The sequence below is a fragment of the Heterodontus francisci genome, chromosome 15 (genome assembly GCF_036365525.1).
Source record: "Heterodontus francisci isolate sHetFra1 chromosome 15, sHetFra1.hap1, whole genome shotgun sequence".
Taxonomy (NCBI): domain Eukaryota; kingdom Metazoa; phylum Chordata; class Chondrichthyes; order Heterodontiformes; family Heterodontidae; genus Heterodontus; species Heterodontus francisci.
This window is the reverse complement of record NC_090385.1, coordinates 1,421,177-1,445,407: the sequence shown is the minus strand read 5'-3', so window position 1 is coordinate 1,445,407 and position 24,231 is coordinate 1,421,177. Positions and strand designations below refer to the sequence as shown.

At 46.6% G+C, this 24,231-nt stretch overlaps 1 protein-coding gene across 5 annotated transcripts in view; it reads right to left on the bottom strand.

The window, feature by feature from the left end:
• LOC137377460 (importin subunit alpha-4-like) overlaps positions 1 to 24,231 on the bottom strand; it is a 125,567-nt gene that overhangs the window by 4,822 nt on the left and 96,514 nt on the right. For all 5 annotated transcript variants that reach the window (XM_068047053.1, XM_068047055.1, XM_068047054.1 and 2 more), the window contains 5 exons: positions 16,718 to 16,762; positions 16,497 to 16,628; positions 8,850 to 8,978; positions 7,825 to 7,929; positions 6,705 to 6,776 (listed from right to left, as the gene is read on the bottom strand). In XM_068047053.1, the coding sequence (XP_067903154.1) occupies positions 6,705 to 6,776; positions 7,825 to 7,929; positions 8,850 to 8,978; positions 16,497 to 16,628; positions 16,718 to 16,762 (483 nt within the window). The remainder of the gene's footprint in view (positions 1 to 6,704; positions 6,777 to 7,824; positions 7,930 to 8,849; positions 8,979 to 16,496; positions 16,629 to 16,717; positions 16,763 to 24,231) is intronic.

Below are 24,231 nucleotides of genomic sequence, written 5' to 3'. Positions count from 1 at the left end.
AATGGGTGGTTGATGGTCAGCACAGATTGGTGGGCTGTAGGGCCTATTTCAGTGCTGTATCTCTCTCTCTCTCTCTCTCTCAGGATGTCCCACATACAATGCATTATTCCTTGAAGTCTATAGTCAGAGAGAGAAAGGTGTACTTGCCTCGCGGCTGCACGAGCTCCTCAGTTTCCAACTCCAACCGACCCGGCAGCGGCAGACACGGGAGGAACTGGACAGCCAGGGAATCATGCCACTTCATCTCCAGTGGAGATGCCTGGTCTCTATTACAGCGAGCGGGGAGGTGGAGCCAGGAGCCCAGCTCCCGTGGCCTGGAGCTTACTTGGTGCCACTGGGCCGCAGCCTTCAGGATCAGCGTCACCAACGGCCAGAGCTGGAACCGGACTGGGGCGACGATGAGTGCATGGCCTTCCTGTTCTCGGATCGGGGAGGGTCCACATGTGGATGGCTCCACATGCAAGCAATTACAACCCCTTCTCTCGCACCCCCTTCCCATACTGTCCATCCGACTGCTCACCGTCTCTGGTCCAGTACACCTACTCAGCATCTATGCTCCAACACTCTGCTCCCCATCTGAAGTTAAAGACCCGTTCTACAAGGAACTCCATAATATCATTAGTAGCATTCCGAATACCGAACATCTGTTCCTGCTGGGGGACTTTAATTCCAGGGTTGGGGCCGACCATGACTCATGGCCCTCCTGCCTCGGGCGCTATGGCGTTGGAAGGATGAACGAGAATGGACAGAGACTGCTGGAGTTGTGTACCTATCATAACCTCTGCATCACCAACTCGTTCTTTCAAACTAAACCCTGTCACCAGGTTTCATGGAGGCACCCAAGATCACGTCGTTGGTACCAGCTGGACCTCATCGTCACAAGGCGAGTCTCTATAAACAATGTTCAAACCACATGCAGATTCCACAGTGCGGACTGCGACACCGACCACTCCCTGGTGTGCAGCAAAGTTAGACTCAAACCAAAGAAGCTGCATCACTCCAAGCAGAAGGGCCGCCTGCACATCAACACTAACAGAATTTCTTACCCACAGCTGTTACATAAGTTTCTTAATTCAATTGAAAAAGCCCTTCAAAACACTCCTGCAGGGGATGCACAGACCAAGTGGGCCCACATCAGAGACGCCATCTATGACTCAGCAATGACCACCTTTGGCAAACGTGAGAAGCAGAATGTAGACTGGTTTCAATCTCACTTGGAAGAGATGGAACCTGTCATAGCCGCTAAGCGCATTGCACTGCTGGACTACAAGAAAGCCCCCAGCAAGTTAACATCCGCAGCACTTAAAGTAGCCAGAAGTGCTGCACAAAGAACAGCCAGGCACTGCGCAAATGACTACTGGCAACACCTATGCAGCCGTATTCAGATGGCCTCCGACACTGGAAACATCAGAGGAATGTATGATGGCATTAAGAGAGTTTTTGGGCCAAACATCAAGAAGATCGCCCCCCCTTCAAGTCTAAATCAGGGGAAACGATCACTGACCAACGCAAGCAAATGGACTGCTGGGTGGAGCACGACCTAGAACTGTACTCCAGGGAAAATGTCACTGATACCGCCCTCAATGCAGCCCAGTCTCTGCCAGTCATGGATGAGCTGGACGAGCAGCCAACCAAATCGGAACTCAGTAATGCCATCGATTCTCTAGCCAGTGGAAAATCCCCTGGAAAGAACGGCATTACCCCTGAAATAATCAAAAGTGCCAAGCCTGCTATACTCTGCACTCCATGAACTGCTTTGCCTGTGCTGGGATGAGGGAGCAGTACCAATATCATCACCCTCTATAAGAACAAGGGTGACCGCGGTGACTGCAACAACTACCGTGGAATCTTCCTGCTCAGCATAGTGGGGAAAGTCTCCACTCGAGTGGTTTTAAACAGACTCCAGAAGCTGGCTGAGCGTGTCTACCCTGAGGCACAGTGCGGCTTTCGAGCAGAGAAATCCACCATTGACATGCTGTTCTCCCTTCGCCAGCTACAGGAGAAATGCTGCAAACAACAGATGCCCCTCTACATTGCTTTCATTGATCTCACCAAAGCCTTTGATCTCGTCAGCAGACGTGGTCTCTTCAGACTACTAGAAAAGATCGGATGTCCACCAAAGCTACTAAGCATCATCACGTCATTCCATGACAATATGAAAGGCACAATTCAGCATAGCGGCGCCTCATCAGACCCCTTTCCTATCCTGAGTGGCGTGAAACAGGGCTGTGTTCTCGCACCTACACTGTTGGGGATCATCATCTCACTGCTGCTCTCACATGCGTTCAAGTCTTCAGAGGAAGGAATTTTCCTCCACACAAGATCAAAGGAGGTGGTGTTGGAGGTTTTGAACCGCATTAAAGTGGATAAATCCCCAGGGCCTGACCAGTGTATCCTAGGATGCTATGGGAAGCAAGGGAGGAGATTGCTGGGGCCCTGGCAGAGATTTCTGTATCATCGTTAGCCACGGGCGAGGTATCGGAAGACTGGAGGATAGCTAATGCCTTTATTTAAGAAGGGCAGCAGGGATAAACCAGGGAACTACAGGCCGGTGAGCCTTACATCAGTGGTGGGAAAGTTATTGGAAGGGATTCTGAGAGACAGGATTTATATGCATTTGGAAAGGCAAGGTCTGATTAGGACAGTCAGCATGGCTTTGTGTGTGGGAAATCATGTCTCACGAATTTGATTGCGTTTTTTGAGGTGACCAAGAGGATTGACGAGGGCAGGGCGGTGGACGTTGTCTACATGGACTTTAGCAAGGCCTTTGACAAGGTCCCGCATGGTAGGCTGGTCCAGAAGGTTCGAACACATGGATCCAGGGTGAGCTGGCCAATTGGATACAAAAAATGGCTTGGTGATAGGAGGCAGAGGGTGGTAGTAGAGGGTTGTTTTTCAGATTGGAAGCCGGTGACCAGTGGTGTGCCGCAGGGATCGGTGCTGGGCCCTCTGTTGTTTGTCATATATATTAATGACTTGGATGCGAATGTAGGGGGAATGATTAGTAAGTTTGCATATGACACCAAAATTGGTGGTATAGTGGACAGTGAAGAAGGTTGTCTACAGGATATAGATCAGCTGGGAAAGTGGGCAAGGGATTGGCAAATGGAATTTAGAGTCAGAGTCATACAGCACAGAAACAGGCCCTTCGGCCACCGTGTCCATGCCGACCATAATGCCTATCTATACTAATCCCACCTGCCTGCATTAATTCCATATCCCTCTATGCCTTGCTCATTCAGTTACCTGTCCAAATGCCTCTTAAATGTTGCTACTGTTCCTGCCTCCACCACCTCCTCTGCCAACTCATTCCAGATACCCACTATTCTTTGTGTGAAAAATTTACCCCTTTGATCCCCTTTAAACTTCCTCCCTCTCACCTTAAATCTATGCCCTCTAGTTTTAGTCTCCCCTACCATGGGAAACAGACTCTGGCTATCTACCCTATCTATGCCTCTCATAATTTGATATACCTCTATCATGTCCCCTCTCAGCCTCCTTCGCTCCAGGGAAAACAGACCCAGCCTATCCAATCTCGCTTTATAACTCAAGCCCTCCAAACCAGGCAACATCCTTGTGAATCTTTTCTGCACCTTCTCTAGCTTAATCACATCTTTCCTGTAGTGCGGCGACCAGAACTGCACACAGTACTCCAAATGCGGCCTAACCAACGTTATGTACAACTGTAACATGACGTCCCAACTCTTGTACTCAATGCCTCGGCCGATGAAGGTAAGCATGCCATACACCTTCTTCACCACCCTGTCTACCTGTGTTGCCACATTCAGGGAACTATGTACTTGCACCCAAGGTCTCTTTGCTCAACAACACTCCCCAGGGCCCTGCCATTCACTGTATATGTCCTGCCCTGGTTTAACTTCCCAAAATGCATCACTTCGCACTTGTCTGTGTTACAGATTGGAGGCCGGTGACCAGTGGTGTGCCGCAGGGATCGGTGATGGGCTCTCTGTTGTTTGTCATATATATTAATGGCTTGGATGTGAATGTAGGGGGCATGATTAGTAAGTTTGTAGATGACACCAAAATTGGTGGTATAGTGGACAGTGAAGAAGGTTGTCTAAGGTTACAACAGGATATAGGTAAACTGGGAAAGTGGGCAAGGGATTGGCAAATTGAATTTAACACAGACAAGGCCTGTTTCTATGCCGTACGACTCTATGACTCTAAGATGGCAGGATCCCCAAGGACGCATTGTACAGTGAGCTCGTCACTGGTATCAGACCCACCGGCCGCCCATGTCTCCACTTTAAAGACGTCTACAAACGCGACATGAAGTCCTGCGACACTGACCACAAGTCGTGGGAGTCAGTTGCCAGCGATCGCCAGAGCTGTCCGACAGCGATAAAGACGGGGCTAAAGAGAGACGAGTCGAAGAGACTTAGCAGTTGGCAGGAAAAGAGACAGAATTTTAAGAAAGCCAACTGTTCAACAGCCCCGACAACCAATTTTATCTGCGGCGCCTGTGGAAGAGTCTGTCACTCTAGAATTGGCCTTAATAGCCACTCCAGGCGCTGCTCCACAAACCACTGTAGAGGCCTGCTGCCCAACCCGAACCCGATGGGACCCAACATATGTCAGGTTCGGGTCTGGTCAGGCCCATCTTCCGGGGCCGGCTTTCAGGCTCGGGTCGGGCTGAGTCCAGATCGAGTCGGGTTGGGTCGGGCCAAACACACACGGTAAGTGTTCTGCTGGTAAATATTAAAAATAAATAAAACTTACCTGAGCTGGGAGTCCGGGACGAAACTCAGCCTGCACAGCTTCTTACAGGTACGATGTCAGGAACGTAAGTAAAGGGATGGTCGGGTTCAGGTCAGGTTGGGCTCCGGGCAAAATCAGAGGGACTCGGGCTGGGTCGGGCTCGGGCCTGCTGTGGTTCGGTCGGGTTCTTTTTCCCTACCTAAAGCAGACCTCTAAACCACTGACTGCCTCTAGGTGCTTACACATTGCCTCTCGAGACAAGGAGCCCAAAGATTCCTTGAAGTGCAATCAACTTTGTGGGGAATGCAGCAGTGACTGAGTCTAACAATCAGCAATGACATGAGTGACCAATCTATTGGTGTGTGGTGATGTTGAATGGGAGGCATCAACATGCAGAGAACTTCCAGCTCTGGCTTCCAGGGGATCTTAAACAGCCTCTGAGCAGGTAGAGTGAGCCATGGCCGTTCTAACTGGCCAATGGAGATGTCAGAGAATCGTCAGAGGTAACTTTCCCTCCAGTTTTTACTTAGAACAAAGAACAAAGAAAATTACAGCACAGGAACAGGCCCTTCGGCCCTCCAAGCCTGCGCCGATCCAGATCCTCTATCTAAACATGTCGCCTATTTTCTAAGGGTCTGTATCTCTTTGCTTCCTGCCCATTCATGTATCTGTCTAGATACATCTTAAAAGACGCTATCATGCCCGCGTCTACCACCTCCGCTGGCAACGCGTTCCAGGCACCCACCACCCTCTGCGTAAAGAACTTTCCACGCATATCCCCCCTAAACTTTACCCCTCTCACTTTGAACTCGTGACCCCTAGTAATTGAATCCCCCACTCTGGGAAAAAGCTTCTTGCTATCCATCCTGTCTATACCTATCATGATTTTGTACACCTCAATCAGGTCCCCCCTCAACCTCCGTCTTTCTAATGAAAATAATCCTAATCTGCTCAACCTCTCTTCATAGCTAGCGCCCTCCATACCAGGCAACATCGGTGTATACCCGAGATCAGGATTGTACGGCTGCGCCCTACCAGACAAATAGTAAGAACCCAAGAAATATTCAGTTTGCCATTAGTGAACAGATTCCCAGAATAGTCAAAATATTTTGCTTTCACATCATAATTGCTTACGATAGTAAGGCAATAGCTTTTGCAATCTGATGTACCACATTTTAAGATGTTACAGTAACCCACAGCTTCAAAGCATGAAAAACAGAAAGCACTTCCATATCAAGAGGCTGCTATATTTTATGGGACAAACAATTAGACAGGGAAAGAGGAGGCTGAGGGGTGACTTAATTGAGGTGTACAAAATTATGAGGGGCCTAGACAGGGTAGATAGGAAGGACCTATTTCCCCTAGCGAAGAGGTCAATTACCAGGGGGCACAGATTTAAGGTGATTGGTGGAAGGATTAGAGGGGACATGAGGAAAAATCTTTTCACCCAGAGGGTGGTGGGTGTCTGGAATTCACTGTCCGGATCAGTGGTGGAGGCAGAAACCCTCAATTCTTTTAAAAGGTACCTGGACATGCACCTGAAGTGCTGTAACCTGCAAAGCTACAGACCAGGTGCTGGAAGGTGGGATTAGATTGGATGACTAGTTTTCTCAGCCGGTGCAGACACGATGGGCTAAATGGTCTCCTGTGCCGAAATTTTTCCATGGTTCTAAAGCAAAATGGTAAATGCTACCTAATGGTGTTCAAACTCCCATTACTCTATCCAAAATTAAAATATTTCCAGATCAGAAGTGCAGTGTGCTCTCTGCGTGACAATCACACATTATTACCAGATTAAAAACACGTAATAAATTTTCTATGACTTTCTTTTCTCATGGAATATTGTGGAAATGTAATTTTTGTACTATTGTGGGAGGTATACGTTTAGGAAAATGAAATCCATGAGAATGGCCAGATGATGTGCCATCACATACACTGGCCTCTGAATGATTTGGTGCTTCAATGTTGCTAAAAGGTGCGGTTACCTGTTCCTTTCTCCCGCTGATAGTCAGGTTACTGATGGCCCATGCCGCTTCCTTTTGAGTCCCAAAATCTCCCTGGAAGGAAAGACAACAATTTAATAATTAGTCGTTAGTTATTGAATATTTAAACAGAAAACTCACAACAAATAGTTATAATTACCCTACACACAGATTGCTCGAGGTTAACTCCAGACGCACTTTAGCTGGAAAGTGACCAACGATTAAATTAAATCAAGCTAATTCTTCACTACATTTAACTTAAAACAGGATAAATAAGACTGAACAGAACCTAGAAAAGAAATACTTTTAATTATAGACAGAATTAGGACAAACAAAGCACTTAACAATGAACTACTTTTGAAGTGAAGTCACTGTTATGCAAACATGGCTGCCAACTCTGCACAGTGGGATCCCATAAACAGATTTAATCTGTTTTTGAAGCTATTGGTGAGGGAAGAATATTCCAGACACTGAAAAAAACACAGAGTTCAAGTGATGTCATCGGATCTTTAACATCTACTTGACCAGGCAGATTAACTGTCATTCTGACAGGGCTCAGTGCTCAGCCAATGGGGCAATGCCCCCTCAGCGCTGCCCCGTTGACAGTGCAGCGCCCCCTCAGCGCTGCCCCGTTGACAGTGCAGCGCCCCCTCAGCGCTGCCCCGTTGACAGTGCAGCGCCCCCTCAGCGCTGCCCCGTTGACAGTGCAGCGCCCCCTCAGCGCTGCTCCTTCAGAGCAGAGAGTCGTGCCTGCAGACATGCATGAGCGGAGAATTGTTTGCCTGACTATGGAATGATAGTATACCGGAGTACTGCTGGCCATCACTGGTATCACTAATCAGGTGCTTTTCAAGCTGGTACATGCAGGATGAGCAGATTTCTGGTCTCTCAGGGAACAAAGGGATATGAGGCGCGGCTAGGAAAGTTGAGTTGAAACCCAAGAACAGCCATGATTGTATTGAATGATGAAGCAGGCTCGATGGGCCATATGGTCGACTCCTGCTCCTATTTCTTATGTTAACAGCCCCATAATGGAGGAATGTTAATACCAAGGATGCCAAATGTTTAATAAAAAATAAAAGCATAGTTGATGCAGGTAACACAGAGCTGAAAGTGTACTTACTTTGGTGAGATGATGGACGATCATGGGAATGAGCCCAGCGTCTATGACAGATTGCACCTGCTGCTGGTTTCCAGCAGTGACATTTGAAAGGAACCACACGGCCTCCTGCACAGAACATTACCACAATTTACAGTCTGTAGGCCTTGGATCACGTTACACTAAATATTGTCCATCAGTGCCAGAAGAATTGATAGATATTAAATGAAAATCAGAAATTCAAAGGCTCGGTAAAATTTTGGTCGCTTACTTAGCCTTTAGTTTAATGAAAAACTAACTTTCAATCAAATATTTGATGCGAACTGTGAGCTGAGTGAGCCAATTTCAACCAGGTTAACACCATGGCTGTTCAGCTATCATCGGAGAAATAGGGGGAGAAATAGTTGTCCCAGTTCCTGCTCCCGATCCAGAAATTTCAGCCAGAAAGTGAATGTGTTTGAATATTAGATGCAAGTTAGATAACGGTCTGCAGTAGAATCACCAGTCACAACAGGATCAGGGGCACCGCGGGCCGCCAGTGCCGGGCGGGGGAAGGGCACCGCGGGCCGCCAGTGCCGGGCGGGGGAAGGGCACCGCGGGCCGCCAGTGCCGGGCGGGGGAAGGGCACCGCGGGCCGCCAGTGCCGGGCGGGGGAAGGGCACCGCGGGCCGCCAGTGCCGGGCGGGGGAAGGGCACCGCGGGCCGCCAGTGCCGGGCGGGGGAAGGGCACCGCGGGCCGCCAGTGCCGGGCGGGGGAAGGGCACCGCGGGCCGCCAGTGCCGGGCGGGGGAAGGGCACCGCGGGCCGCCAGTGCCGGGCGGGGGAAGGGCACCGCGGGCCGCCAGTGCCAGGCGGGGGAAGGGCACCGCGGGCCGCCAGTGCCGGGCGGGGGAAGGGCACCGCGGGCCGCCAGTGCCGGGCGGGGGAAGGGCACCGCGGGCCGCCAGTGCCGGGCGGGGGAAGGGCACCGCGGGCCGCCAGTGCCGGGCGGGGGAAGGGCACCGCGGGCCGCCAGTGCATCTACAAAATAAAGATGAGGTTTAAGTTACCTTGTTGATCTTCTCCTTTGGGTGGGTGAGTAGATTTGGGAAGTGGGAGAGTACGTCACAGTTCAATATGATTTGTGTCTGCTCATCAGTGCCAGTTACGATATTACCCACAGCTCTCAGTGCGGCAGTCTGTGCAAGAAAGGGATGCAAATATTTCGTACATCAAATTATAATGGGCATCAAAACTATCACATCGTGTGTCAGCACATCAAGAGTCTCAGTGATCTCAATGTTATTGCAAGCCTTGTTGATGGCCACAATTACACCACTGACTAAATAAATATTGCAAATTTGCTGCAGTCAGTCATTAAGGTACAGGAGGTGGACATTCAGCCCATTGTGTCCATGCCAGCACTCAACAACAAACCAGTCAGTCCCACTTGCCCCGCTCTATCCATGTGGCCCTGTAAGATTATTTCTCTCAAGGGTCCATCCAATTTCCTTTTGACATCATTCATTGTCTGTTTCCACCACCCTCATTCTCCTCTCCCCTAACCTTCCCTCACCTGAAACAAAGCTTTGAAAAATAGCTCGTAGGCAGCAAGTTGCAGATCATTACCAGCTGCTGTATAAAAAAAATTCTTCCTCACAACCTCCTGCATCTCTTGCCCAAACCCTTAAATCTGTGTCCTTTTGTCCTTGTACCATCAGCTAATGGGAACAGCTATTCTTTGTCTACCTTATCTAAACCTGTCATAATCTTGTACACCTCTTTCACATAGAAAACATAGAAAATAAGAGTAGGCCATTCGGCCCTTCCAGCCTGCTCCATCATTCATTATGATCATGGCTGATCATTCAACTCAGTAACCTGTTCCCGCTTTCGCCCCATACCCTTTGATCCCTTTAGACCCCAAGAGCTATATCTAACTCCTTGAAAACATACAATGTTTTGGTCTCAACTGCTTTCTGTGGTAGCAAATTCCACAGGCTCACCACTCTTTGGGTGAACCCGTATCCTGAGACTATGACCCCTGGTTCTGGACTCCCCCACCATCGGAAATATCCTTCCTGCATCTACCCTGTCAAGTCCTGTTAGAATTTTATAGGTTTCTATGAGATCCCCCCTCACTCTTCTGAACTCCAGCAAATATAATCCTAACCGACTCAATCTCTCCTCATACGTCAGTCCCACCATCCCAGGAATCAGTCTGGTAAACCTTCGCTGCACTCCCTCTATAGCAAGAACATCCTTCCTCAGATAAGGAGACCAAAACTGCACACAATATTCCAGGTGTGGCCTCACCAAGGCCTCGTATAATTGCAGCAAGACATCCCTGCTCCTGAACTCAAATCCTCTCGCTATGAAGGCCAACATACCATTTGCCTTTTTTACCGCCTGTTGGACCTGCATGCTTACCTTCAGCAATTGGTGTAAGAGAACACCCAGGTCTCGTTGAATATTTCCCTCTCACAGTTTATAGCCGTTCAGATAATAATCTGCCTTCCTGTTTTTGCTACCAAAGTGGATAACCTCACATTTATCCACACTATACTGCATCTGCCATGCATTTGCTCACTCACTCAACTTGTCCAAATCACCCTGAAGCCTCTCTGCATCCGCTTCACAACTTACCCTCCCACCCAGTTTGTGTCATCTGCAAATTTGGAGATATTACATTTAGTTCCCTTATCTAAATCATTAATATATATTGTGAATAGCTGGGGTCCTAGCACCGATCCCTGCAGTACCCCACTAGTCACTGCCTGCCATTCGGAAAAAGACCCATTTATCCCTACTCTGTTTCCTGTCTGCCAACCAATTTTCTGTCCATCGCAATATACTACCCCCAATCCCACGCGCTTTAATTTTACACGCTAATCTCTTATGTGGGACTTTGTCGAAAGCCTTCTGAAAATCCAGATAAACCACATCCACTGGCTCCCCCTCATCAACCTACTAGTCACATCCTCGAAGAATTCTAGTAGATTTGTCAAGCATGATTTCCCTTTCGTAAATCCATGCTGACTCTGCCCAATGGTACCACTGTTCTCTAAGTGCTCTGCTACAAAATCTTTGATAATGGACTCTAGAATTTTCCCCACTACCAACGTCAGGCTGACTGGTCTATAATTCCCTGTTTTCTCTCTACCTCCCTTTTTAAATAGTGGGGTTACATTAGCTACCCTCCAATCCTTAGGAACTGTTCCAGAGTCTATAGAATCTTGGAAGATCACCACCAATGCATCCACTATTTCTAGGGCCATTTCCTTAAGTACTCTGGGATGCAGACCATCAGGCCCTGGGGATTTATCAGCCTTCAATCCCATCAATTTCCCCAACACCATTTCTCTACTAATACTGATTTCCTTCAGTTCCTCTCTCTCACTAAACCCTGTGTTCCCCAACATTTCTGGTATGATATTTGTGTCCTCCTTTGTGAAGACAGAACCAAAGTATGCATTTAGTTGGTCAGCCATTTATTTGTTCCTCATAATAAATCCCCGTGTTTCTGACTGTAAGGGAACTACATTTGTCTTCACCAATCTTTTTCTCTTTACATACCTATAGAAACTTTTACAGTCAGTTTTTAAGTTCCCCGCAAGCTTGCTCTCATACTCTATTTTCCCCTTCTTAATCAATCCCTTGGTCCTCCTTTGCTGAATTCTAAACTGCTCCCAATCCTCAGGTCTGTTGCTTTTTCTGGCAAATTTATATGCCTCTTCCTTGGATCTAATGCTATCTCTAATTTTCCTTGTAAGCCATGGTTTGTCTACCTTTCCCGTTTTACTTTTGCACCAGACAGGGATAAATGATTGTTGCAGTTTATCCATGCACGCTTTAAATGTTTGCCATTGCCTATCCACCGTCATCCCTTTAAGTAACGTTTCCCAATCTATCATAGCCAACTTGCGCCTCATACCTTCATAGTTTTCTTTCCTAAGATTCAGGACCCTAGTCTCAGAATCAACTACGTCACTCTCCATCTTGATGAAGAATTCTATCATATTATAGTCGCTCATTCCAAAGGGGTCTCGCACCACTAGATTGTCAATTATTCCTCTCTCATTACACAATACCCAGTCTAGGATGGCCTGTTCTCTAGTTGGTTCCACAACGTATTGGTCCAGAAAACCATCCCGCATACACTCCAAGAATTCCTCCTCTACTGTATTGTGACTAATCTCCCCTCAATTCTCTTTGCTCCAAGGAGAAGAACCCCAACCTCTCCAACCTAAGCTTGCAGTTAAAGTCTCTTATCTGGAACCATTCTGGTAAATCTCCTCTGCACCCGTTCAAGGACCCTCACATCTTGTACACAATACACTAGAACTGTGGCCTTACCAGAGCTTTGTAAAGGTTCAGCATAATTTACCTGCTTTTGTACTCAACACCTCTATTTATAAAGCCAAAATCCCATAAGCTTTGAGGTAGCTATAGAGATAGTGGATGCATTGGTGGTTATCTTTCAAAATTCTATAGATTCTGGAAAGGTTTCTGCAGACTGGAAAGTAGCAAATGTAACCCCACTATTTAAGAAAGGAGGGAGTGAGAAAATGGGGAACTACAGACCTGTTTGTTTCATATCAGTAGTAGGGAAAATGTTAGAATTTATTATAAGGGATGTGATTAACTGGACACTTAGAAAATAATATGACTGGGCAGAGTCAACATGGATTTGTGAAAGGGAAATCATGTTCGACAAACCTGTTGGAATTTTTTGAGGATGTTACTTGTAGCATAGATAAAGGAGAACCAGTGGATGTGGTGTATTTGGATTTTCAGAAGGCTTTTGATAAGGTCCCACACAGGAGGTTAGTAAACAAAATTAGAGCACATGGAATTGGGGGTAATATACAGGTATGGATCGATAATTGGCTAACAGACAGAAAACAGAGAGTAGGAATAAAGAGGTCATTCTGAGGATGGCAGGCTGTTACTAGTGGGGTACCACAAGGATCAGTGGCTGGGGCCACAGTTGTTCACAATCTATATAAATGATTTGGATGTGGGGACCAAATGTAATATTTCCAAATTAGCTGGTGACACAAAACTAGGTTGTGAGGAGGATGCAAGGAGGCTTCAAGGGGACTTGGACAGGCTCAGTGAATGGGTAAGAACATGGCAGATGGAATATAATGCGAATACATGTGACGTTATCCACATTGGTAGAAAAAACAGAAAGACAGAGTATTTCTTAAATGGTGAGAGGTTGGGAAGTGTTGATGTCCAAAGTGACCTGGGTGTCCTTGTTCATCAGTCACTAAAAGCTAACAAGCAGATGCAGCAAACAATTAGGAAGGCAAATGGTTTGTTGGCATTTATTGCAAGGGGTTTTGAGTACAGGAGTAAAGAAGTCTTGCTGCAATTGTATAGAACTTTGCTGAGAGCGCACTTGGAGTATTGTGTACAGTTTTGGTCTCTTTATCTAAGGAAGGATATACTTGCCGTAGAGGGAGTGCAATGGAAGTTTACCAGACTAATCCCTGGGAATTGGGGAAACTGGGCCTGTATTCTCTAGAGTTTCCAAAAATGAGAGGTGATTTCACTGAAATTTACAAAGTTCTTACAGTTTGAAACAGGATGTATGTGGATAGGGCGTTTCCCCTGGCTGGTGAGTCTAGAGCCAGGAGATATAGTCTCAGAATAAGGGGTAGGCCATTTAAAACTGAGATGAGGAGGAATTTCTTCAGAGGGTGGTGAATCTTTGGAATTCTCTACCCCAGAGGGCGGTGGAAGCTCAATCATTGAACATGTTCAAGACAGAAATCAATAGATTTCGGAATACTAATGACATCAAGGGATATGGGATAGTGCAGGACAGTGGTGTTGAGGTAGGTGATCAGCCATGAGCTAATTGAATGGTGGAGCAGGCTCGACAGGCTGAATGGCCTACTCCTGCTCCTATGTTCGCATCTACTCTCACAATATGTCTAGCTATCTTCAAAGATCTGAGCACTTGAATTTCCAGGTCGCTCTGTCTATATTGCCTCTCCCTATCCCTTCTGCCAAAATACATCATCTCACACTTCTCTGTTTTAAACTCCAATTGTCTGCCCATTCTGTTGGTCTATGTCCTGCTGCCGTAAACTGGTATCAACCTCACTGCTTTCCCCTCCTCTAAGTTTGGTATCATTGGCAAGATACAAGATCCAAGTCATTCATACATATCAAAAAAGCAGTGGTTCTAGCACTGACCCCAGGGGAACTGTTTTCTGTCCTTAAGCCAATTTTTTTATCCAAGCTGACACTGACCCTCAACTTTGTTAATCACCCTTTTATGTGGTACTTTGGCAAACGCTTTCATAAAATCCATAAACATCATCCATTAAATTCGCTTCATCAATCTTGTTACTTCGTCAAAAAATTCAATTAGTTTAGTCAAACATGATCTGCCTTTTACAAATCCGTGCTGGCTCTCCTTAATTAACTCAAACCTCTCCAAGTCCTTGTTGATTTTTTCCCCGATTATTGTTTCTAAAACCTTATCCACCACTGACTAGCCTCTAGTTAATAAGAATGTACTTGCACTCTTTCTTCAATAAGGGGGTCACATTTGCCACTCTTCAATCCTCTCGCACTTCCTGTGTATCTATGGAGGACTGGAAGATTACGGCAAGCTCTTCTGCTATCTCCACCCCCATCTCCCTTAGCACCCTGGGATGCAAGCCATCTGGACCAGGCGATTTCTCCACTCTAAGCATATCCAGTACATCCTGATCAATTTTCATTCCATCTATCTCCGCTTCTACTGACATTTTGTCAGCATCCTCTTCCTCAGTAAAGAGCAACACAAAGTACTCATTAATTATTCTAGCCTTGTCCTGTGCCTCTAAGCATATATCACCCACTGTCATTAATAGCATCTACCCTGCCTCTTACAACCCGCTTACTATTCACATGCCACTAGAAGATTTTTGGGTTCCCTTTCATATTAATATATTAGTGTGTGTGTATATGTGTATATATATATATATATATATATATATATATTTATAAACTGTTCTGTCACCTGAATGCCCTGATAGGATTATTGTGTTATGATTCAGAGATGTTTGGATTGCTCTTTGTGATCCTCACTAATCTCCAAAACCAAGAAATTTGCTTCCTGCTCCTTTTTAACTCTGTTGTTTTCCTGAAGGTCCTGTGAGAATGTGGCATTATTAAAGCTATTCAGGGATCATAGGCAAGCCAGGGGTCCATTTTGTATTGAACCCCAAGGTTAAAAGCCTCAACAGTGCAGCCTTCACTGGTCACAACAGCCCAATCAAGGCTACATGACACATTCATTCCATTTTATTCTGAGTTTTCTTAATTCCTGCAAGCCGAGAGACCAACATTGAATGGATGGGCTATAAATTGATCAAGAGGAGGTATTAGAAAGGCTGACTGTACTTAAAGTTGATAAATCTCCAGGACCAGATCAGATGCATCCAAGGATATGGAGGGAAATAAGGGTGCAGCTTGCAGAGGCACTGGCCATAATCATCCAATCCTCCTTAGATACAGGGGTGGGTGGTGCTAGAAAACTGGAGATTTGCAAATATTACACTCTTGTTCAAAAAAGGGTGCAAGGAAAAGCCCAGCAGCTACAGGCCAGTCAGTTTAACCTCAGTGGTGGGAAAGCTTTTACAAACAATAACCTGGGACAAAATTAACAGTTACTTGGACAAAATTAACAGTTACTTGGACAAATGTGGGTTAATTAAGGAAAACCAGCACAGATTTTGTTAAGGGTCACTGACCTGAAACGTTAACTCTGCTTCTCTCTCCACAGATGCTGCCAGACCTGCTGAGTATTTGCAGCATTTCTTGTTTTTATTTCAGATTTCCAGCATCTGCAGTATTTTGCTTTTATTTGTTAAGGGCAAATTGTGTTTGACTAACTTGATGAGGTAGCAGAGAGGTTGATGAGCGCAGTTGATGTAGTGTAAATGGACTTCCAAAAGGCATTCAATAAAGTGCTACAGAATAGGCTTGCCAAAGTTGAAGCCAATGGAATAAAAGGGACAGCGGTGGCATAGACACAAAGTGGGCTGAAAGGAAACAGAGAGTAGTGTTTTTCGGACTGGAGGAAGGTATATAGTGGGGTTCCCAAGGGGTCATTGTTAGACCACTGCTTTTCTTGATATATATTAATGACCTAGACTTGGGGTGTGCAGCTATAATTTCAAAATTTGCAGGTGACACAAAACTTGGAAGTATTGTGAACTGTAAGGAGGACAGAGCCTGTAGGAGTCGTGGAGTGTATGTAAAGTAATGGAGTTATGAAGATATAAAAAGAGCGAGGGTTATAAAGCCAAGTTAGAAGAATAATGGCAATGCCATGAGTTCTGGGAGTATGCGCATTTAACCCTTAATAAACTTGTGTTTGGTTTCTGCGTCCAGAACTATGCTTCCAGTTACGTGGACAAAGTCAGCAGAGACCGATTACTCTCACAATGGCAGCTGCAGAATCTAATGTTAACTCAATGTTTGACTAGTGTAGCTTGTCTGTGTGCAGTGAAGATTACAGGGATATGCATTGAAGAATATAAACTACATTTCTTTCTTCATTCTCTGGTTTACTCCACAAACAAAATGGTGACGAGTCCATACAAAGCACGATCTCACCGGCCATCACTGTACCAATCTGTACAAATGACTAATTGCACTGGCTCATCACTCTAGTTGATGGGAAGCCTTGTAGTTTTTATTGAGCTTACCTGAACTTTTACCTCTTGACAGCTAAGAAGTGGGATTAGATGAGGCACTACACCAGAGTCTATCACCATTTGAATCTGTTCATTTCCTCCGTCTGTCAAATAGGACAGAGCCCAGACTGTGTCAACTAGAATCTGAAATAATAAATGGTGGTTAAGGCAAGAAATTTCAGAGAGTAGTGTCAGGGTTTTCGAACGGCAGGATGAATTTTCTAAATACTTACATTTGTATCACTGTGTTGTATTAATACACCCAAAGCTGGCAGCAGCTGCAGAACAAAGAGAATCCATTAAAATCACTGGCCTGTTCAATTCAACTCTGCCTCAAAGGTAAATCCAACAGCTTCATTGCCAAATTGTTTTGCGCTCAAAATGGAAGAAAAAATCCCCATCGCAACAAAAGGTAATGTACCAAGACCACGTTGGAGATTGATAATACCATGTATTATTCTAAAACATACTCAGTATTCCATTACCATGTTTTAGTAACAGGAATACCCTCCATAAAACTCAACTGTGCTTCATTTCAGTTGGTATCAGCAAAGTGACATAAGGAACGGAGTCCTGTAGGTTCTGGGATAAACATCACCACTTCAATGCCTTTCATCAGCTTGTTGCAAATCAGTATTTCCAGGACTCTGGGCTGCTGTGGATCAACTCCAACATACATTTACTGTGCAATAAAAGACACCGTAAACATCAGCCAGCAGCTGACAGGCACAACCCCTCCATCACAGTCTGTGTTCAGGGGGTCCAGTGAATCTGCTCACTGCAGCTGGCAAACCATTCCACTCAAACAGAGGAAGTACTGACAGTGCCATTCTGCCCCTGCCCCAGAATCAGACCTCTAGTAACTGTTAGACCAAAAATCTAGCAAGAAAGAACAACTGCAGAGCAGGACATGCTGCAAGAGGGGTGGCACAGTGGTTCACACCGCGGCCTCACAGCTCCAGCGACCCGGGTTCAGTTCTGGGTACTGCGTGTGCGGAGTTTGCAAGTTCTCCCTGTGACCGCGTGGGTTTCCGCCGGGTGCTCCAGTTTCCTCCCACAGCCAAAGACTTGCAGGTTAATAGGTAAATTGGCCATTGTAAATTGCCCCAAGTACAGGTAGGTGGTAGGAGAATGGTGGGGATGTAGTAGGGAATATGGGGTTAATGTAGGATTAGTACAAATGGGTGGTTGTTGGTCGGCACAGACTCGGTGGGCCGAAGGGCCTGTTTCAGTGCTGTATCTCTAAATAAAATAAATAAATGTTGTGTTGGAATTTGGGGTATCAGAGTCAATTAACCCTTTAACCCCTTATTCTCAATTTCTGAAATGATTCAAAGTGATGACCCTTATTGATGACAATGGTGATATTTTATTTTGTTTAAGACAGACTTGACACATATCAATGTCTCAACAGTAGTATCAAAGCGCAACAGTATTACCATTATTTCCTAGGTAGAAGTGCAATCTCCACATTATTGCTCGTGCTCCAGGTGCTGTTGCATCAATCAATGCAACACGTAGTACGTCTACAGTCTCTGCTCTGGCAATCTCCTCTTATACTTTCTTTTCCATTCTTTCATGGGATGTGGGTGTCGCTGGCTAGGCCAGCATTTATTGCCTATCCCTAATTGCCCTTGAAAAGGTGGTGGTGAGCTGCCTTCTTGAACCGCTGCAGTCCATCTGGTGCGAGTACACCCACAGTGCTGTTAAGGAGGGAGTTCCCAGTTTTTGACCCAGCAACAGTGAAGGAACGACGATATAGTTCCAAGTCAGGATGATGTGTGACTTGGAGGGGAACTTGCAGGTGGTGATGTTCCCATGCATGTGCTGCCCTTGTCCTTCTAGGTGGAAGATGTCGCGGGTTTGGAAGGTGCTGTTGAAGGAGCCTTGGTGAGTCGATGCAATGCATCTTGTAGATGGCACACACTACTGCCACTGTGCACCGGTGGTGGAGGGAGTGAATATTGAAGGTGGTGGATGGGGTGCCGATCAAGTGGGCTGCTTTGCCCTGGATGGTGTCGCGCTTCCTGAGTGTTGTTGGAGCCGCACTCATCCAGGCAAGTGGAGAGTATTCCATCACACTCCTGACATGTGGCTTGTAGATGGTGGACAGGTATTGGGGAGACAGGAAGTGGGTTACTCACTACAGAATTCCCAACCTTTTTGATTTTAATTAGTGTAATTTATTAATAATTACAAGTAATTATTACTTTTTTTTATATAGTGAGTAGTGGTTTTTAGGGAATCAAGGTCCTGAAGCGTATATAATCTCAAATTGTTTAAATAAATTAAGGGTAAGTCATGGCAGGGCAGCTCGGCTACATGGAGTACTTCTGTGTAACGTGGGAAGTCAGGGACACCTCCAGTGTCCAGGATGAACACGTGTGCAGGAAGTGTCTCCAGCTGCAGCTACTTGAAATCCGCGTTCCTGTTGTGGAGTGGCGGCTGGAGACACTGCAGAGCATCCATGAGGCTGAGACATCGTGGATAGCACGTACAGAGAGGCGGTCACACCGCAGGTAAAGACTGCTCATGCAGAAAGGGAATGGATGACCACCAGGCAGAGTAGAAGAACTAGGCAGGTAGTGCAGGAGTCCCCTGGATCCATCTCCCTTTCTAACAGATTTTCCGCTTTGAGTACTGTTGGGGGAGATAGCTTCTCAGGGAATGCAGCAAGTCTGTGGCATCACGGGTGGCTCAGCTGCACAGGAGGGGAGGAAAGAAATGTGGGAGAGCTATAGTGATAGGGGATTCTATTGTAAGGGGTACATATAGGCGTTTCTGTGGCTGCAAACGTGACTCTAGGATGGTATGTTGCCTCCCTGGTGCTCGGGTCAAGGAGGTCACAAAGTGGCTGCAGGACATTCTGAACAGGGAGGGTGAACAATCAGAGCTCGTGGTTCACATTGGTACTGACATAGGTAGAAAGAGGGATAAGGTCCTGCAATAAGAATTTAGGGCACGAGGTAGAAGATTAAAAAGCAGGGCCTCAAAGTTTGCAATCTCTAGATTACTCCTGGTGCCACGTGACAGTGAGTATAGGAATAGGAGGATAGAGCAGATGAATGCGTGGCTGAAGAGATGGTGCAGGAGGGAGGGGGGGGTCTTAGTTTCATGAATCACTGGGTCTGTTTTTGGCAAAGGTGGGACCTGTAGGAGTGGGATGGGTTGCACCTGAACCGAACCAACATCCCTGCTGGGAGGTTTGCTAGTGGTGTTTGGGGGGGTGGTTTAGAAACATAGAAAATAGGAGTAGTAGGAGGCCATTCGGGCCTTCTCCGCCATTCAAAAAAGATCATGGCTGATCGTCTAATTCAGTACCCTGTTCCCACTTTCTCCCCATATCCCTTGATCCCTTTGGCATTAAGAAATACATCTATCTCCTTCTTGAATATATTTAATGACTTGGCCTCCACTGCCTTCTGTGGTAGAGAATTCCACAGGTTCACCACCCTCTGTGAAGAAGTTTCTCCTCACCTCAGTTCTAAATGGTATACCCCGTATCCTGAGACTGTGACCCCTGGTTCTGGACTCCCCAGCCATCGAGAACATCCTCCCTGCATCTAGCCTGTCTATGCCTGTTAGAATTTTATAGGTTTCTATGAGATCCCTCTCATTCTTCTAAATTCTAGTGAATATAGGCCTAGTCGACCCAATCTCTCCTCATACGTCAATCCTGACATCCCAGAAATCAGCCGAGTAAATCTTCTTTGCACTCCCTCCATAGCAAGAACATCCTTCCTCAGATAAGGAGACCAAAACTGCACACAATACTCCAGATGTGGTCTCACCAAGGCCCCGTATAACTGCAGTAAAACATCCTTGCTCCTGTACTCGAATCCTCTTGCAATGAAGGCCAACATACCTCTTCCTAACTGCTTGCTTTCAGCGACTGGTGTACAAGGACACCCAGGTCTCGTTGCACCTCCCCCTTTCCCAATCTATCACCATTCAGATAATAATCTGCCTTTCTGTTTTACAACCAAGGTGGAAACCTCATATTTATCCACGTTATACTGCATCTGCCATGCATTTGCCCACTCACCCAACTTGTCCAAATCACATTGGAGCCTCTTTGCACCCTCCTCACAGCTCACATTCCCGTGTCGTCTGCAAACTTGGAAATGTTACATTTTAGTTCCCTCACCCAAGTCATGAATATATATTGTGAATAGCTGGGACCCAAGCACTGATCCCTGCGGTACCTCACTAGTCACCACCTGCCACCCAGAAAAGGACCCGTTTATTCCTACTCTCTGTTCCCTGTCAACCAATTCTCAATCCATGTCAGTACCTTACCCCAATCCCATGTGATTTAATTTTGCACACTAACCTCTTATGTGGGACCTTATCAAAAGCCTTCTGAAAATCCAAATACACCACATCCACTGGTTCTCCCTTATCGATTCTACTAGTTACATCCTCAAAAAGCTCCAGTAGATTTGTTAAGCATGATTTCCCTTTCGTAAACCCATCCTGTATAGGGTAGGCGGTGGCGTAGTGGTATTATCACTGGACTAGTAACCCAGAGACCCAGGGTATTGATCTGAAGACATGGGTTCGAATCCCACCACAGCAGAAGGTGGAATTTGAATTAATTAATAAATTTGGAATTAAAAGCTAGTCTAATGATGGCCATGAAACCATTGCCGATTGTTGTAAAAACCCATCTGGTTCACTAATGTCCTTTAGGGAAGGAAATCTGCTGTCCTTACCTGGTCTGGCCTACATGTGACTCCAGACCCACAGCAATGTGGTTAACTCTTACATGCCCTCTGAAATGGCCTAGCAAGCCACTCAGTTGTACCTAACTGCTACGAAGTCAATAAAAAGGAATGAAACCGGACGGACCACCCGGCATCTACCGAGGCACCGGAAATGACAACGGCAAACCCAGCCCTGTCGACCCTGCAAAGTCCTCCTTACTAACATCTGGGGGCTTGTGCAAAAGTTGAGAGAGCTGTCCCACAGACAAGCCAAGCAACAGCCTGACATAGTTATACTCACGGAATCATACCTTACAGACAATGTCCCAGACACTTCCATCACCATCCACGGGTATGTCCTGTCCCACCGGCAGGACAGACCCACCAGAGTGGTGGCACAGTGGTATACAGTAGGGAGGGAGTTGCCCTGGGAGTCCTGAACATCGACTCCGGACCCCATGAAGTCTCATGGCATCAGGTCAAACATGAGCAAGGTAACCTCCTACTGATTACCACCTACTGCCCTCCCTCAGCTGATGATTCAGTACTCCTCCATGTTGAACAACACTTGGTGGAAGCACTGAGGGTGGCAAGGGCACAAAATGTACTCTGGGTGGGGGACTTCAATGTCCATCACCAAGAGTGGCTCGGTAGCACTACTACTGACCGAGCTGGCAGAGTCCTAAAGGACACAGCTGCTAGACTGGGTCTGCGGCAGGTGGTGGGGGAACCAACACGAGGGAAAAACATACTTGACCTCGTCTTCACCAATCTGCCTGCCGCAGATGCTTCTATCCATGACAGTATTGGTAGGAGTGACCACCACACAGTCCTTGTGGAGACGAAGTCCAGCCTTCACATTGAGGATACCCTCCATCGTGTTGTGTGGCACTATCACCGTGCTAAATGGGATAGATTTCGAACAGATCTAGCAATGCAAAACTGGGCATCCATGAGGCACTGTGGGTCATCAGCAGCAGCAGAATTATACTCAACCACAATCTGTAACCTCATGGCCCAGCGTATCCCCCACTCTACCATTACCATCAAGCCAGACCAACCCTGGTTCAATGAAGAGTGCAGGAGGGCATGCCAGGAGCAGCACCAGGCATACCTCAAAATGAGGTGTCAACCTGGTGAAGCTACAACCCGGGACTACTTGCATGCCAAACTGCGTAAGTAGCATGCGATAGAGCTAAGCGATCCCATAACCAAAGGATCAGATCTCAGATCTGCAGTCCTGCCACATCCAGCCGTGAATGGTGGTGGACAATTAAACAACTAACTGGAGGAGATGGCTCCACAAATATCCCCATCCTCAATGATGGGGGAGCCCAGCACATCAGTGCGAAAGATAAGGCTAAAGCATTTGCAACAATCTTCAGCCAGAAGTGCCAAGTTGATGATCCATCTCGGCCTCCTCCTGAAGTCCCTGGCATCACAGATGCCAGACTTCAGCCAACTCAATTCACTCCGTGTGATATCAAGAAACGACTAAAGGCACTGGATACTGCAAAAGCTATGGGCCCTGACAATATTCCAGCAATAGTACTGAAGACCTGTGCTCCAGAACTTACCGCACCCCTAGCCAAGCTGTTCCAGTACAGCTACAACACTGGCATCTACCCTGCAATGTGGAAAATTGCCCAGGTATGTCCTGTACACAAAAAGCAGGACAAGTCCAACCCGGCCAATTCCCGCCACTGTGATGGAAGGGGTCATCAACAGTGCCATCAAGCGGCACTTGCTTCGCAATAACCTGCTCAGTGACGCTCAGTTTGGGTTCCGCCAGGGCCACTCAGCTCCTGACCTCATTACAGCCTTGGTTCAAACATGGACAAAAGAGCTGAACTCAAGAGGTGAGGTGAGAGTGACTGCCCTTGATATCAAGGCAGCATTTGACCGAGTATGGCATCAAGGAGCCCTAGCAAAACTGAGGTCAATGGGAAACCCTCTGCTGGTTGGAGTCATAGCTAGCGCAAAGGAAGATGGTTGTGGTTGTTAGAGGTCAATCATCTGAGCTCCAGGACATCACTGCAGGAGTTCCTCAGGGTAGTGTCCTAGGCCCAGCCATCTTCAGCTGCTTCATCAATGACCTTCCTTCAATCATTAGGTCAGAAGTGGGGATGTTTGCTGAAGATTGCATAATGTTCAGCACCATTCGTGACTCCTCAGATACTGAAGCAGTCCGTGTAGAAATGCAACAAGACCTGGACAATATCCAGGCTTGGGCTGATAAATGGCAAGTAACATTCGCGCCACACAAGTACCAGGCAATGACCATCTCCAACAAGAGAGAATCTAACCATCTCCCCTTGACATTCAACGTCATTACCATCGCTGAATCCCCCACTATCAACATCCTAGGGGCTACCATTGACCAGAAACTGAACTGGAACAGCCATATAAATACCGTGGCTACAAGATCAAGTCAGAGGCTAGGAATCCTGAGGCGAGTAACTCACCTCCTGACTCCCCAATGCCTGTCCACCATCTACAAGGCACAAGTCAGGAGTGTGATGGAATACTCTCCACTTGCCTGGATGGGTATAGCTCCAACAACACCATCCTGACTTGGAACTATATCGCTGTTCCTTCACTGTCGCTGGGTCAAAATCCTGGAACTCCCTTCCTAACAGCACTGTGGGTATATCTACCCCAAATGGACTGCAGCGGTTCAAGAAGGCAGCTCACCACCACCTTCTCAAGGGCAATTAGGGATGGGCAATAAATGCTGACCTGGCCAGTGACGCCTACATCCCGTAAATGAATTTAAAAAAAATGTTTTCCAGGTGTTCTGCTATCACATCCTTTATAATAGACTCTAGCATTTTCCCCACTACTGATGTAATGGCTAATTGGTCTGTAATTCCCTGTTTTTTCTCTCACTCCTTTTTTAAATAGTGGGGTTATATTTGCTACCCCCCAATCTGTAAGAACTGCTCCAGAAGCTATAGAATTTTGGAAGATGACCACCAATGCATCCACTATTTCCAGGGCCACTTCCTTTAGTACTCTGGGATGTAGATTATCAGGCCCTG